General features: G+C 41.1%; 1 protein-coding gene across 2 annotated transcripts in view; it reads left to right on the top strand.

Moving 5' to 3' along the window:
• The window catches only part of CNTNAP5 (contactin associated protein family member 5), an 876,843-nt gene that overhangs the window by 594,414 nt on the left and 264,826 nt on the right, over nucleotides 1-17,603 (top strand). For both annotated transcript variants that reach the window (XM_055108578.2, XM_008953637.5), the window contains exon 13: nucleotides 9,602-9,802. In XM_055108578.2, coding sequence (XP_054964553.1) covers nucleotides 9,602-9,802 — 201 coding nt within the window. The remainder of the gene's footprint in view (nucleotides 1-9,601; nucleotides 9,803-17,603) is intronic.

The following is a 17,603-nucleotide window of genomic DNA, read 5'->3' as shown; positions in this document are numbered from 1 at the left end:
CATATATATGTAACTTCTCTCACAGTGAGACCTTGTTTCAGCAATGTCAGTATGTTTACCCATTTGCTCCATTCTACAGTATGCACACAATCATTTCAGAATTACTTTGCAATATCACATCAATAACAATGTAAAGTTAAAGATTTCCTTGAATTTTAATTTTTATCCTTAGAATTTATTCTGCCAAGGGTGTATAGTGAGACAGAATACTATTTGGAAGTTGCTTAAATTAACTTGTTTCTTTTTTATAGTTATTTTATCAATTTAATGTACAGCTAGGCTTTTTAGTTTCTGATTAATATTCAACTTTTGGACTTGCCTTTTCTTTATCCTTTTGATTTTAACAGTGTAAAGCATTTTCATGTTACAAAAGTCAAATACAGACAAATATGCACACACTGGCTGATCAGAGACATTTTGCCCTCATTCCTATTGCCTTCATCTTGTTCTTATCCAACTTTTTTAGATAACTATTTATATCAGTTTGTCCTTTCTGTGTGTATTCATTTTTCTCTTTTATGCCTTCACAAAATGTATCATACTCTTTTGTGCATCAATACCTTGATTTTGTCACTTTACAATATACAGTGGAAATCATTCTGGATCAGTTTACAGAGATCTTATGTATTATTTATTATGGCTGCATTGTACTTTACTGTGTCGGTTAACAATGCTTTATTCGATCAGACACCTATGGATGTGTATTTAATTTTTTTCCAATATTCCGCTATTTGCAATATATAACCTTGGCTGCACAGCGGAATTTCAAGTATGTATCTAAACATCCTTTCCCACCACGTGTCACTTTCATGCTGATTTCAAAAGCTGTCACTGAAGTGGATAAAAATTCTGGTAGTCCGTTAAGTGTTTAGTAGTAAGTGAATACCTACTTTAGGCCATATGTTAGAGACACGGAGATTTCTGAGACAGGTTTTCATATGTAGTACTTGCAGTATAGCATGGGATACTGAGGAAACAGGTTGTTGTAATACCATGTAAATGCGACGAGCACGGGATGCTGGCAGGACTGGAAAAGACCACCCATTGGAGAGGCCACCAGCATCACATAATCTCATTCATCTTGTGATGAGCTCCAGAGTAGAGATGTCAGCTGAAAGAAAGATGAGTAATTCTGCTCTTGTCTCTGAGTTTTCTTTTTGTCAATCCCCTCCAGAATCAGAATATAAGCTCCATGAGAGCAGAGTAAGTAGACGCTCTCACCCTTAGAGAAGGCGTCTCTTCTTTTCTGACCCGGTACAAGGAGATATAAATGCTGCCTTTGGATATCTCTTCAAAAGACAAAGGCTAGCCCTTTGCAATCAGCTCACTAGCTCAAGACGTCCTCTGAGTTCAATACTGGCTACTTTAGATCTTATAAACAGAGGGACAACAAGTACTATTATACTTATACTATTACAGCACAACAAACACAAGAACTGTTTATTATGAACTTGTGTTCCAGTACATTATGTACTTATGTGGGTCCCCAGTCTTATCCTCAGCGTGCACCAAAATAGTTTCTATGACCATGATACTCCTAATGACCTCATAAAGCTTTCTAATGGCAATCAAAACACTTATCAACAGCCTCACAGTCCTCTTTCCATCAGGTGACTTAGACTTAGGGCTTCTTTTCTCCTTTTCCTTTGCCCCAAATGCCAATACACTGAGTATGGGGGGAATGGTATCTTGTTCCCACCCGCTCCCCCTGCAGTCCGCCCTTTGCTGCTGCAGATACTCTTCCCAACAGGAATGCAACACAAGGCAGTCTGCCTTCCTAGAACCAGCTGTGAACTCCCTGAGCTCAGGGTCCAGCCTGTTAGCGAAACTTGCACCCCTCATCCGACCCCTTTCCAGTCCCTAACATAGTGCTCCGCATACACTAGGTGTCTAAATTAAATAATAATAATAAACTAGTGAACAACAAATAAACAAATATGATACAGTGCACATAGAATCCGTTCCACACCACTACCCCCTAAGACCATAAAACAAATTTCCCAGGTCTCTTTGATCATACCTATTTTAAAGCAAGAAAAAAGAGAAAAATTACCCCCCTGAAAAGATACATAAAAAGTAAAGGCTAAAGTGAAGTGTGAATATAAATCAGCCAAGTATGTTGTCTGGAAGTCGTAAAGTGTGGCCCACGCAGGCAGGTGGAAGGCAGTAATGGACGGAGCCCGCCACGCTGCGGTGTCTGCATGGCACTAATGCAGAGCACATGGTAGCCCTACCAGCCACCCTGAACCGGTAATGCGCACACCCCCAAACAGCTGAAACCCAGACACTAAAAGCAGCCACGTCTGCCGTGGTTTTAGTGAGGCACGGATGGATTCTCGCACAGACAGCTGGGCTGGTACACATGGGAGGGAAAACAGCTCCTGGGGGATTTCTGAAGCCTTTTAAAGGAATTGGAAATCACTTTACACCAATTGTCTCCTTTCCTTTTAAAGGTCGGGCGGGGGGAAGGTGCAATGTACCCCCTCAGTAAAGGTTCCCAGAAGTGTTTCTAATAATGAAATAATCTCTTCACTTCCTCCCGGCTTCGCTTCAACAGAACGGTTCATGGCAGTTCAGCTTTGACTTGGAGTCAGGTACCAGGCGAAGGGTTAGGAAGGAGGAGCAGGCTGGGCCCGGTGGCTCACGCCTGTAATCCCAGCACTTTGGGAGACCGAGGCAGGAGGATTACCTGAGGTTGGAGTTCAAGACCAGCCTAACCAACCTGGAAAAACCCTGTCTGTACTAAAAAATACAAAATTAGCTGGGCGTGGTGGCGCATGACTGTAATCCCAGCTACTTGGAAGGCTGAGGCAAGAGAATCGCTTGAACCCGGGAGGCAGAGGTTGCAGTGAGCCGAGATTACGCCATTACACTCCAGACTGGGCAACAAGAGCGAAACTCCATCTCAAAAAAAAAAAAAAAAAAGGACGGAGGAGCACCACTCAGAGCCAGCACCATGCTCAGTTCAACCCTATGCTTTCTATTCAGTGTTTATGACAACACTGCACAATGAGTTATGCCGTTTACAGAGGAGGAGACTGAGGCTGGGGGAGGTGATAGGTCTCTTGCATGTCCAGGAATCCAGTGGGTGGCAGAGCTGGCATTGGAAGCCAGCCCTAATGATGACAAAGCTCAAGCTTCCCCTCATCACATCTGCCTCCATGAACCATGAAGCCCTTTCCAAGCCTATATTTACTAGCAGTCATTACCTGTGATTTAAATGGAGAATAAGGGAGAAACATATGAAAAATTAAATAACTATCAATGCAAAATGACAAGAGATATCACAAGACTGCCCATGAGTAGATGGAAAATGAGAGGTAGAGACAGTACTTTGAGGATTATTTAAACTGTCTTTACCCTTGGCATAGAAAATTCACTTTGTCAACATAGATAACTACAGCAGAAGTGACCCTGGGGACCTTAATATAGACTTGCTCTATTACAATAGGAGTATAAGTGAATTGGCACACTGTTCAAAGGATGAGAAGCAGCTCCCCACAGTGATTTCAGTTCAATTAAGCTGGGTATTGACAATCTGTAGGCTTCCCTTCCTTCCAAGCATGTTGATATAAAAATTGCAGTTTTTTTCTGGCTCTGCAAAGAGACAGATATGTGTGTAGAATGAGGTCTTATTAATCAGAGTTATTTCTTGTGTCTCCTTTTTTACTTTCCTTTTGTTTGCTATTTCTTCTGAGTTGTGATCCCCATGGTAACAGATGTAATTGCTTACAGCATCTGTAATTACTATTATTAATAATAATGATCATCATAATCAGACCAATCTGATATGATGAGAGAAAAAATATGAAAGAAAATTAAATTGTGGCTCTGTATGTAAACCGTTTACGGCTTCCAAAATGAGAGCCAGAGGAACAAGGTAGGTCACACAGAGATGCACTAGTGAAGGCTGTCTGGGAGTTTTCTGGGGTAATGACCAGGGAAGATTTTACCACACTGATGCAAATACAAAATGTTTCAGAATATTCCACCGTTACTACTCTGCTGGCTCTTTGTATAGCCTCTTTTTCTTTTCTCTTTTTGTTATTGTTGAGTGTGCGTGTGTGTGTATGTGTGTGTTTTGATCTTTTAACTTGAGACTTCTTTTCAGTTTGGACTATTACATAATACAGGCTTAAAAGAGCAGCTTCAGAAATGCTGAAACTTAGAACCTGACAGTATACAAAGGACTAATTAGTTTCTTCACTTGACGAAGCCATCCAGAAGTGCTAACTCAGGTGCTCAGTGCTAGCTTAGGTTCTGGTAGCCTGAGGATGAAAGACCACTCTTGACCTTGGAAGTTCTCAAGGAAAAGAGTGCACAGACTTCACTGCGCAGGGCTCTCTAATAACCTCTACCCACGAACTTTGCCCCAGACAGATCTCTGGAAAGTCCCTCTTCCTTTACTTGTAGTAACCTCTACCCACCAACTCTTCCCCAGACAGATCTCTGGAAAGCCCCTCTTCCTTTACTTGTAGTCTACAGAGTATTTATAACAGCCTCAGACATTTGTCATTCTTGTGTACACAACTTTCTCCCCAGATGATGGTAGGCTTTTGGAGAAGTTAACATATTTTCCTCCAGTGTATGTACTCTGGTGGATAGCAGAGCACTAACTGGGCACATATTTAAACACAAGAATGAATTATGCATTTCATGTCCTAAAAGATCTCATAGCTTTATGAAGAAATGAACTTGAAAGCTCAAAATCACAATGCAACTTGGGAAATACTTTACTGGTTTATATATCAATACACAGTCGGCCTTTGGAAGCCATGGGGCACAGTATTTGATGGCCCATAACTCATAGTTCCTTTCTACATGAAGAAGGCATGATAGCTGCTCTGGATCTGAATCATGAGATCATTGACACTCATGCCAACCCACTGTGCTGAATGCAACTTTAAAAAAGCCAATATTTCACTTAGATAACTATTACTTTCAGGGAACTAGAATGCTTAGTGAAGTGGCCCTATTTCCTTTCCCAGCTAATGATGAACAGGTTCCTCCCTGTTCAAAAATCTCCAAATGCAGTCCTCTCCTAAGTAAAAGAATTGATCTGGGTTAGTCAATACATGTATGCCTTTGAGCAGTGAAAGAGAAGAGGCTATGTGTCTAATTGTGGGATTGGGTAGTGGTGTGCCGTAGAAGTAATGAAAGAGAAAAACAAACTGGGTAGCAAAAAGTAGTATCAGAGGGCAATATTTTTCCAGGTTTCTGGCTCCGTGAGTACTAAAGAGCAAATTATCTTGAAGGAATTTCAGGAAATGCAAAGGACACAAATAAAGACAGAGATACATAGGGCTATTCTATAGTGGAAAAAAAAAAACTTAACAAGGTGGTAATAATTTAGTATATACAGGAGCAGCTATATTACAAGAAATCACAGTCCATCACACTTGTTAACCTCATTTGCAGAGTATGCTCCCCATCGCAGTCCTCTAAGGAATGAAGTCCAAGCCCTCACTCTAATGTTGTAGAAAACTTCTAATGTTTAGAGTCTTTACTCATTTGAGTGCCAGACAGTCTATGTGCACCAAATCATTATAATACTTCTATGGATGCAAAGATTGGTGTAAATATGACCATTTTCCAATGAGGAAACCTCAGAAATGTTATGAAACTTGCCAAAAGCTTTACTGCTGACATGGAGCAGAACATAGATTCCAATCCGAATAGGATTGTTTCTAAAGCCAACCTGTTTCATGGTCTTATTGGTACCATTGCTGCTTTTCAAATATGACCAATAAGAAAACTGGGCATTGAAGAAGTAATAATTTCATCAAGGTTGCTCCCACAGTTAGTGTTGTGCTGGCACACAAACCCAGATTTGTTGACTCCAGAGCCCATACTTTGTTCAATAACCTCCACTGTCCAACTAACTTGACCATCTTGAACATTTAAGTTTGTGGGTCCAATTTTCATTGAAGTCATGTGTGAGTCCACTTAAAAGAGAATCTCCACCTCCTCACCCATCTAAAGGATGGTCAAAATGAATTTTGCTTGTTAAAAAATCATTCAAAGATGACTGTCACATTAACCTCTCCAGCTCAAACCACCCTTCCCTAGCCTAGAGCAGGCATCAGGAGTATCTGTCACCACAGCTGACTTTCTTTCAGTGGCATTAACACCTGACCTTTCAATATTTAGTCAGGATGCAGGGCTAAATCTACACAACCACCAATGCAGCTGAGGAAGAAAAGATAGGAAGCGAGGAAAAATATTATGGCAATAATATTAGTGGCTTTAAGATGAAAGATTGACTCTCTAATACAACTTTATTTTCTTTATTGCCAAAAACAATATGATATTGGTAAAGCAATTCAATGAGTAAATGAATAAGGAAATCAATAAATGAATGTATGAAAAATCAGAGGAATTAATATATGGATATGAAAATCTATGTTTACTTAGAAGGAAATATAAATCTATATGAATTAGTAAATGTGGAGACCAATTTTGGAATCAGATTGGATGCACTGAGACTGGGGACAAGTCTAAGAGACAGATACAGATGATACAGGTGGAAAAAATGATATACATTTACTTCCTTGTTTCAGTGTTTATCCTGCTGTCTCCCAGGAGAACAGTAATCAGAGGACATAGGGCAGACTCAAAATAAAAGCCAACTCAGGGGCTCTAGGTTTCAAGCAATCATTTCTCCTGTCCCTCGTACAGTGTTTGAAGCTAAGGGTTGTGATGTCAGTTATATATATCATATGATCACACACACATACACACACACACACACACACACACACTGTGTGTGGTGGATTATTGTGAGTACTGGAGATAATATATGCTAAATGTGCTGGAATAAACCAGTAACACAACATTTAGTATTATAGATTAGACAGGGTTTTCCTTGTCTTCTTTGTGTAAGCATCATGGACATTTCAAAACTGTCCATCTTTATTTCTCCCTCTACAATGTTTCATTATTGATGGATAAGATTTTTGGTTATTTTATTAGCATTTGTCTATACTGGTATGAATAATATTTTAAAAGTTCTGGGTTAATTGTTTTTATAGTATTATTATCTTTACCAACATGAATTATGCCTTATTTTTGTTTTTAAAGTCAAAAGCAAATAACATCAACTTGTTTAGACTTTATGGAAAATATAATCTTAGGTTGGATGCAGTGGCTCATGTCTATAATCCCAGCACTTTGGCAGGTTGTTTGAGGCCAGGAGTTCAAGAGCAGCCTGGGCAATATAATGAGAGCCCATCTCTAAAAAACTTTTTAAAGATTATCTGAGTGTGATAGTACATACCTGTGGTTCTAGCTACTTGGGAGTCTGAGGCAGGAGGATCGCTTGAGCCCAGGTGGCCAAGGCTGCAGTGAGCCATGATCGTGCCACTGTCCTCCAGCCTGGGCAACATAGCAAGCCCCTGTATCTAAAAAATAAAATATAACCTTGCCTCAGTGAAACACTGGGGACATGTGGGTTATCAATGGGCTGGTTTTAGGAAATAGTCTTAAGATAAGTCAGAATGTTTGAGCACAGTTTAATTTTTTGCTGTGTATTAGGCCATTTTTGCATTGCTAAATGGGAATACCTGAAACTGGGTAATTTAGAAAGAAAAGGAGTTTGATTAATTGGCTCATGGTTTTGCAGGATGTACAGGAAGCATGGTGATGGCATCTATCATCAGCTTCTGGGGAGGTCTCAGGGAGCTTAGAATCATGGTGGAAGGTGAAGAGGGAGCAGGCAGTTCAGATGGCAAGAGCAGGAGCAAGAGAGAGAGTGAATGGAAGGTGCCATGCACTTTAAACAACCAGATGTCACTTTCGCAAAGACAGCACCAAGCCATGAGGGATCCACTCCCAAGACCCAAACACCTCCCTCCAGGTCCCATCTCCAACACTGGGGATTACAATTCAACTTGAGATTTGGGCAGGGACAAATATCCAAACCATATCATGCTGGAAGAAGTATTTTCTTTTATAGAATTGGAAAATCCTTTAGAGGTAATTAAAATCATACTCTCTTTTTCTCCTGCTTCTGCTATGTTGAAACTGAGGTTTGGAAAGATGAAACGACATGTCCCAAGTTGTGTATAGAGCTAGTGAGGGAGAAAGGATTAACCAAGGGCACCCAAGTGGCCTATTCTTTTCTCTTTTCAGCTCAGTCATGCCAACTGCTGTGCTTCTGCTTTGTAGCTGTGCTAATTAATCGTGGTGACTTTCAGTGTATGTGCTCATCATTACTGTTTCATGGATGTGCCTCGGGTCATTTCTTTACTTTCTGGACCTTAGTTTCTCCATTTGTAAGACTAAGAGGATGGGGAGGGAAGAAACCACATGATTTCTATGCTAGGTTCCTTTTCAGCTCTCAGAATTTATGAAGAGTAATGATGTAATTATGCGGGCAAGATTCTCAGATGACAAAAGCTTTTCAAGTCTTCCTATTTCCTCTTTTGCTGTATTTGAGAGGATGTTCAGAATTAAATTGCATGTCCAATTGCAGTAAATGTTTTAGCCTAGGTTATTACTACAGAGTGTCTGATACATCCCAGATAGAGCCTTGCAACTTTGTATTTGTGGTTGCTTTTCCATATTACCAGTGCTACCAGGGTATTGCTCTCTTGTTTTTGTTGCAATTGTTCTTGTTTTCTTAACTGACTATAAAACTAAGCTTCAGAAAAGAGAAGGGGGCTGGGCACGCTGGCTCATGCCTGTGGTACCAGCTACTTGGGAGGCTGAGGTGGGAGAATTGCTTGAGCCCAGGAATTTGAAGCTACAATGAGTTATGATCACCCTACTGCACTCTAGCCAGGGCAACAGAGAGAGACCCTGTCTCTTTAAAAATAAAATTTTTTTTTAATAAAAGGAAGTGATTTATCCAAGCTTGTTGTTGGCAGATACAGGCTTCAAATACAGATCTCCCATGTTCTAATGCCCAAATATCTCCCCTCTCTCACTGCCTTACCTTCTTTTGCCTATTAGGCAAAATATGTCCTTCCGTCATGATTTAAAGGTCCTCATCTCTATGCTCTTTCATTGTAAATCTTCCCAAATATTTTTGGCAAAGAGAGATAATACGGGGAATAAATACTAAACAAAACAAAACCCTACAATTAACTTCATTGCATGCAGAGTGTGGATCACATAATCTCAACCTTGTTCTCTGAGAAAATGGTTCTCTGAAAACATGCTAGTGTTTCTCTTGTGAGGAAGTGTGTCAGTAGCTTTGGAGTCAGACATCCTAGGCTCAAGTGCTTGCTTAGTCACTTATTAACTGTGGGATATTGGGTGAGTTGCCTAATTTTCTTTCACATTTTCCTCACTTTTGACATAGCGGTATTGCTTCACTTCCAACTTAGGCATTGTCAATTTTAACTGAGATCATGGGATCAAATGCTTACTGTAGAGCCTGTAGGAAAAGGGCTCCGCAAATTGAGCTCTTAAGATTACTGACCCGCATCCTAACTCTGGTGGAGCTCCATGGGGAAACACAATTTCTCTGTCCTACTCTCCATACGGTACCGGGGTGTTGATTAATGTTGCACGCTGAGTGGCCCATCACACTGCTCACATGCTCCATTTTTGACATTGCTTCTAACGTCTCTTGCTTTGTGTTGTGTTATCTGGGCAGAGGACAAGATCTGGACATCAGTGCAGCACAACAACACAGAGCTGACCCGAGTGCGGGGCGCTAACCCTGAGAAGCCCTATGCCATGGCCTTGGACTACGGGGGCAGCATGGAACAGCTGGAGGCCGTGATCGACGGCTCTGAGCACTGTGAGCAGGAGGTGGCCTACCACTGCAGGAGGTCCCGCCTGCTCAACACACCAGGTAAGGCCTCTGCATGCATGACCACAGTGGGATAGATGGGACCCTCAGACCTGGAGTATTAGGCAAAGGAAAATTTGCCAAGAAGGGGGCTATAGTTACAGTTAGTCACTGTGCACTCGAGAGAAACACAACAAGAGGGGTCTGGTTATGTAGTAATCCTGGCTCTGAAATTCAGCATGGAAGCTAGAGTGAGTTCTGTCACCTTTCAAGGTTTTCTCCTCATCATAAAGAAAACGATTCCAACACCCACCCTGCAACAGTTGTGAGAATGAAGAACATCTGAAGAGGAATGGGCCTCAAAGAGGGCATTTGAGCTTGACATAGAAAGTGTGGCCATGGGAAATGCTAGTTTGGGGAGAGAGAATAGAGCTTGATAAGGCACCAGGATCTCAGCACACCCACCCGAGAGGGATGAGTTATGTCTGGGGTGGAGGATGCCTGGATGCCTAAGGGGGCAGTGTTAGGCAGGGAGGCCAGCAAGGTAGGCAGGGCAAGCCTGTGGGTTCATGGCATGAACAGAGCCTGAGAAACAGGGGCTTTAGGGGAAATGACTCTTTTTATAAGTAAAGTGTGCTTCTAGAAAAAATTAAACTAACACTGCATATGAATTTAATTATTTATTTTCCCATGGTTATTTTTTACAGTAAATGGATGATTTAGTTATTAACATGCTTTGAAAAGGAAAAAACAAAACAAAACACAACAACAAAAACAACTTCTAGAACTGCTTACTAAGACTCAAGAGTTTCTGTAAAATGTAAGATAGGGTTCATCAAAATTTACGTGTTTCCTGGGAGTCAGTCATTTTTTTGTGAATGTCAGTTCATCATTTGTTTCATGGGAGAAAAAAGGACAAAAGATCTGAAGTATCTAAGAAAGGGTGTTATAATCTCTAGCCTCAAGAAACTTACATTCCAGCACTTAGAAGTTAAGAACTTTGAAAGGCTGGGGAAAAAATGGAGAATAAAATATCAACAAAGGGGAAATCATAGAAACCTAACTAAATTCAACAGAATGCCTCCTTGATCTAGGATCTTCAGGGAAGACATTGTTCCACGTAATTGAATTTTCCAGGTAACTGTCACTTATCCTTTTAAGCACCAAAAATCTTTCCAAAGAATTTTTAACTATTTGAAATGAAAATCTTTCTCAAATGGATTACATGCTTCCATGCCTTCTTAACCAGAGAATTCTGAACATAAAATGTAACCTTTCTTGATGACTCAGCATCAGCATTGTGAAAATCAATTATTGTACTCTACTTAGATTCAGCCAGGCTTGCAGGGCTGATTAGATCAGACGTACTGGTTCGTGTTCCTTTACCCAGCATCCTCAGAGGGTGCTGCCCTGCCAGAGCCAATGTTTATATTTATGTGTGTTTCTCTCTCCATGCCTGTCAAGCCTGCACATGCTACCTCAGCACAGTTCTCAGGGTGCCTGTCTCCAGAAATGCCCTTCCCTCTTCTCATTGCGTTGTTTCTAGTTTTTGAAGGTTTCGGTTTGGCCGAATTGTAGGACTAATTGTGGGGCATGTTCATTCTGACTATGGGACTTCTTTTAGCATATGCACTCTGTGATATCAATTTGGCTACACCATTGACTTTGCAAATGTGTTCTTTTCCTAACTCAGCTGCCTCACTGTCCCTGGCCTTATTTGAGTGGGAGGGCACGGGTTTGGCAGCAAGTCATATTGGGAGTAAGGGCTTGATGCTGTCATTTACCAGTTATGTGACTGTGCAAGTTGCTCAATTTCTATAGTTTCGATTTCACCACCTGAAAAGTTTGCATGAAAATCCTGAACCCATGCAGTTGATCTGAGGATGGAAGAAAAAATTTAGTCTGAACTCCTTGTGCTATGCCTGGTACATAATAGGTATTCAACAAATACTGGTGTCCTTATTCGTAGCTTCCATTGCAGCAGGGAACATCCAAAATTGTTCCATAATGGGAAACAAGCACAAAGGGAAATTTTATTTCTATTTTAACAATGTAAATAGAATAATTGTCATAATTATGTAGTAACAGAATTGATTAGAAAACTCAATGTAGATAATCTCATCCCCTGAAGATGGCAACTTTAACATTCAGATGTGAATCCTTCCAGACATTCTTCCATGTGTATATTCTCAAAGGCACAAGGAAGACACACCATATTTTTGTGCATGAGGGTCTTCATTAATCGTCTTTCCCCATGTGCTCTGAATCAAAAGGAGGGAGATAAAGGAGAACAATGGGTCTGTAGGCTCAGTGTCTACTTTCTTCTTGTGAGCTGGCTTGGAGAATGTGGCATGAACCACTTCGTCCTCTTGGCTTCCACCTCCGGACTAGACACTGCTTGTGGGGCAAGAGAGTCCTCATTTACCCAGACAGTCCCGTAGAGGTGTGACTTAGCTTCACACTTTCACTGCCAGGACAGAAGCCACCTCGTCCCCCATGCATGTGAGCTCACCTTCTGGAAAAGCAGGAATGGGAAAAACAATATACAACATTTGTAGCCACATGGATTCAACAGCCAGCATCCAGGGCATACACCTACATGAATGTTTTCCTGGTCCTTATTATTACTAAGCCACTCATTCCCTTCCCAAGAGGAAGCCCAAGGACAGAAGCAGAGGAGGATAGAGGCCATCTCCTCCTTACCTATCTAAGATTCTGGAAGAAGTTTGTGCAAGTTTTTCCTTTATCAGATGAATCTGTGGTCTATGCTGGGAAGAGATTCCCGACCCTGTGATACTCTTTTACAACCTGTATTTGTCACACACAGGAAATGTACAAATACCTTTCTTTATCAATAAATACAACTTCATATCATCATTTTCATTAACTATAGAGTATTTTATTATATGGATCTACTCCAATGAACAAATCTCCTATTTAGACATGTAGATTGTTTCCATTTTTTTCTCTGTTACACATAATGCTGCAGAACAGTTTTGCATTTAAATCTTTGTGAACATAACTGATTATATCCTCAGGACAAATTCCTTGAGGTGCCATTTGCAGGGCAGCGAGTATGCATATTTTTAAGACTCTTGCCACATTGAATTCTGCAATGCATCAAGGTTGTACCAATTTATACTCCCAACGACACTATGAGACTGAGTGCCCGTTTCCCAGCGATAGATACTATTATCTTCCTTCAACTTTGGTAATGTGATAAGTGCAAAGGTGGGGAGTCAAAGATGATTATAAATAGTTTTGTTATTAATTTTTTAAAGTGTGCAGGCTGATTTCCATAGCCTACTGGCTATTGCTAACTAGTAGCCAGGGTGAGTAGACGTTATGAAAAATTATAAATTGTGGCTGCAGGTGCATTTAAATCAATAAGAGAATGTGGGGGTTGCCTTGTGGGCATAGATTCTCCTATATACTATGCACAATGGTTAATAAATTGATACAATATAAGAAGGCAAAATGAAAGACAAAGAAATATTTAAATGGCCAATAATGACTGAGATTTCTTATGTTTGAGGATATGTGTGGGGTGAGCTACTGGAATTATCTCTAACCCAGACAACAGATCTGCACCATAAGAGTCATTGTCCCCATCTGATATTTCAGGAAACAGAACCTCAGAGAGAATAAGATGCTTGTTTAATGCCACACAGAAAGGGGCAGATCTAACTCTTGCAACCAAAATCTCCTGAAGTCAGAGCAAAAGTGCTATTTCTGATACATCACAAAAGCGGCAAAGAGCCAAGAGTTACAAGTAAATGAAGGAGTCAGAAAAAACATGATTTTGTATAAATTTCCTTATTGTGTAGGAAAATGGAAGGAGAGAGAAGCGCACCAAGCACTGTCTCTGTGAAGGCCAAGGAGTTGTCAGGGTTGCCTGAACTGGGCACATTCCTGGGCGGCATCAGAGGGTTTGCATCATCCTGGCCTAGACACATCACCTTCCATGGCTCACGCACCCCTTCATGGGGAGGCCTGTGTATCCCTACACAGCATCCCCAGACCCTCCTTCTGCCTGCTCTCGGCTCCAGCGAGGGCTCTGGTTCCATTCATTTGGCAGCGGCAGAGGGAGAAGAGAGACAGGCAGGATAAGGTCATGCATGGGTCACCACTGGGCCTTTTTCATTCAGTTGGTGACTGAACCATGACACTGTCATTTTATGACAGTCTCCTTGGATATTTTTTTCCCAGAACTACTGATAAGTGCCAACCAATGGAATGCATCCTCCATCTCTGTAGCTGAAGGTTTATACTAGAAACTCTCCAATGTCTCACCAGGACATCTGTATCCCAGGGAAAGTGTCTTTGTGATTCTCATGGATCTTTGTCTTTCCCCTCACTCTGCTTGCTGCTTTCTACTCTGAGCTTTCTGCAGGGCTGGAGGCCCTTTGCTACAGTGCAGCTTCCAGTACAGAGCCCAGGGGGGGAGAATCACCACAGCCTGCCAGTACTCACAGTACCTTGTCACAGGGAAGGAGACAACCACTTATCCCCACTGAAAAAGGCTACCTTGGTTGAGCCCAGACCTTTTCTCTCTTGTCAGCACCTTCATAGGCATTTTGCCTGAGGCTAGAGTCCTGAAGGCGACATGTGATGAGCATACGAAATGGAACAGGAGGACAGAAAAATAAATATCAAAGCCATAGTCTGGAAGATTCTTGAATCACATGGCCAATTAGCTCTATAACCCATAACTTTCCCCTGGAAGGAGGACAAGATGGAGAGGGGTATAGCAAGTGACCGCATGGGGAAACTGAGTGCCCAGATCTCTGCTGGGAATGGGCATTGGAAGGTCTCCCTATCCCACAATTCTCTTGCAATAGTCTCCATGGTGCCTTGAAAGTCCCCCACCACTGGATTCAGTCATTAGGGTGTCAGTATCTGGTGTAGGCATCCTCTTGAACTCACCACTCCATGTAATGGAAATCTGTTTGTGGAAACCCTCTTCAGTAAAGCTGTGACCTCTCGCAGGCAGAGGGAAGAAGTCAATATTGAAACACGTGAAAGCACTGGAAATTCAGACTCCATTACTTTGAAATCTAATGGCTGTAGGACAGCCTGAGCTGGAATTTACTTTGATTTTTCTGAACAGAAAGCATTTGCGGAGCAAATCAGTCATGGAAGCAAGATTGCTGTGAGGATTGTGTAAGTTCTTCAGGAGCCCTAAGAATCCAGAGCCCTACAGCATCACAGAACCTCTGTTTACCTACCAGTAACATGCTGGTTAAAAGCCATTCCTATTAATTCATTCATGCAGCTGAGAGTGGTTTCTACCTGCAGTCAATTGCTTTACCTAGTCATGTTACAATGGAATTTAAAGGGACAGCATGCTATTTTTTTTAAAGTATTTTAAAATTCTGAATTTTTTTCTTTAATTACTGATACTTTAGTGAGCATACAGCTAACTGACTATATATACCATACATAATAATCTAGACTATATAATACATAGTATATAGTACGGATAAATATATATGTGTATGTATGATAGTATATAGTATATAGTATATAGTATGGATAAATATACATATATACCATATATGATGTATATACTATATAGTATATGCTATGTCATATTTGTCCATAATGGTATATACATTCATCACGTACTCTTTATGTGTCCAAACAGCTCTGTAAATACACTTGTGCATATTAATTCTGTTTATTTGCAATATTCCCCTTCACATGTGAAAAATTAATGATTTAGTTTAGAAATCTGAGTAAGGAATTGTGATGTAGAAAAGTCAAATTACAGGTAGAAAAGAAACAGTAAGTCAAGATACTCTGGGGTTCACAAAACTAAAAATGCTTTCTTCTCAATACTTGTACCACCCAAGATCAATTAGCAGAATTAACATTTTTCTTTCATACACTAGGCATTTTTGAGTATCTGTTTTGTGCCAGGCACCGGGGAGTGAAAATAAAACACTGAAAAAACAGAGTTCTTGCCTGCATACTTGTAGTAGGGAAGACAGAAACATCCCCCCACTGCCCCCAACCCCCCCCCCCCGCCCCCACACACACACACACAGAATCAGTGCATGATGAAAGTGATGCTGAAAGGTCCAGAGGGACAAATGACTAGAGTATCAGTGGATGTGGGGAGCTGCATCTCACATGAGGTGGTGGGAAAGTCCTCCCAGTGTGCAGGAGCTATCCAGCAGGACCCTGAGTGAAGGGACAGGATGAGGCAGGTGCCTTTTTGGGGCAGAAGATTCCAGGCTGAAGAATAGCCAAAAGGCCAGTGTGGCTAGAGGAGGAGCAAGGGTGGGAGGAAAATGATGGAAAGTGGTATCCAGAGGCCAGATTTTACAAAGCCTGACACTGCAAATTTTATTCTAAGAGTAAAGGGAAGTCACTGGAAGATTTTAAGCAGAGGATTCTCTTTCTGTTTCAAATCCAAAGGGTAATGTCAGTTTATGTAAGTCAGGCTAAACCAGGTATGAATATTTTCATATGAATAATTTGCTAAGCACATAGACATTTTAGGTCACCCCCTATGCCTAGTGAACTGGAAAAAGGTATGAGCTCCCTGAAGGAAGAAACATGTCTTATATCACTCTGTAACCTCACATTCTAATTCGGGGCTGTGTGTGGAAGGCTGAGTGACCACCTTGGATCCCCTCTGATTCATGGTGGTGATTCTGTTCTTTCTCACCCAATTAACTGAGCTGAGATTGCTTTGGCTACTTCACCCACTATGTTCTTGCTGCAGCCCACTTTCACCATGCTCACAAAGCTTGGAGGTCCGTGTTAGAGAGCTGCAATCTTTGCAGTCTATGGCACCACCTCTGCTCCCATATTTCTTTCCTTTCTTATTTCCCTCTTTCCTTCATCTTTTTCTTTGTTCCTTCCTTCTTTCTTAACCACCCCCTGCCTCCACAGGCACATGCCTAAACATACACAAATATGTGGGTAGAACTGATCCCCAGTGTCTACCGTTCTTCCACACCAGAATTAAAACCACAAACTTACATCATGACATCTGGAAGACAAAATATCAGGGTAGTATTTGACTTTTTTTTTTTACTTATTTCTTAAATTATGCTCCCTATCATCTTTTTATTATTATTATTGTTATTATTATTATTATACTTTAGGTTCTGGGATACATGTGCAGAATGTGCATGTTTGTTACACAGGCATACATGTGCCATGGTGTTTTTCTGCACCTATCAACCCGCCATCTAGGTTTTAAGTCCAGCATGCATTAGGTATTTGTCCTAATGCTCTCCGTCCCCTTTCCCCTAACCCTCTGATGAGCCCCAGTGTGTGATGTTTCCCTCCCTGTGTCCATGTGTTCTCATTGTTCAATTCCCACTTATGAGTGGGAACATGTGGTGTTTGGTTTTCTGTTCTTGTGTTACTTTGCTGAGAATGTTGGTTTTCAGCTTCATCCATGTCCCTGCAAAGGATGTGAACTCATTCTTTTTTATGGCTGCATAGTATTCCATGGTGTATATGTGCCACATTTTCTTAATCCAGTCTATCACTGATGGACATTTAGGTTGATCCCAAGTCTTTGCTATTGTAAATAGTGCTGCAATAAACATACGTGTGCATGTGTCTTTATAGTAGAATGATTTATAATCCTTTGGGTTATATACCCAGTAATGGGATTTCTGCATCAAATGATTTTATATATATATATATATATATATATATTTACCAAAAAGCTATTTCTACTTTATGTACAACAAGAATATAATAAACCCAGGTGGACTGGGTGCCATGGCTTACACCTTTAATCCCAGAGTTTTGAGACGCCGAGGTGGGAGGATGGCTTGAGACCAGGAGTTGGAGATCAGCTTGGGCAACAAAGCAAGACCTTGACCCTACAAAAGAT

The sequence above is a fragment of the Pan paniscus genome, chromosome 13 (genome assembly GCF_029289425.2).
Source record: "Pan paniscus chromosome 13, NHGRI_mPanPan1-v2.0_pri, whole genome shotgun sequence".
In the NCBI taxonomy this organism is placed as follows: Eukaryota; Metazoa; Chordata; class Mammalia; order Primates; family Hominidae; genus Pan; species Pan paniscus.
Note: the sequence above shows the minus strand (reverse complement) of the source record. Positions and strands in the feature narration are given on the sequence as shown.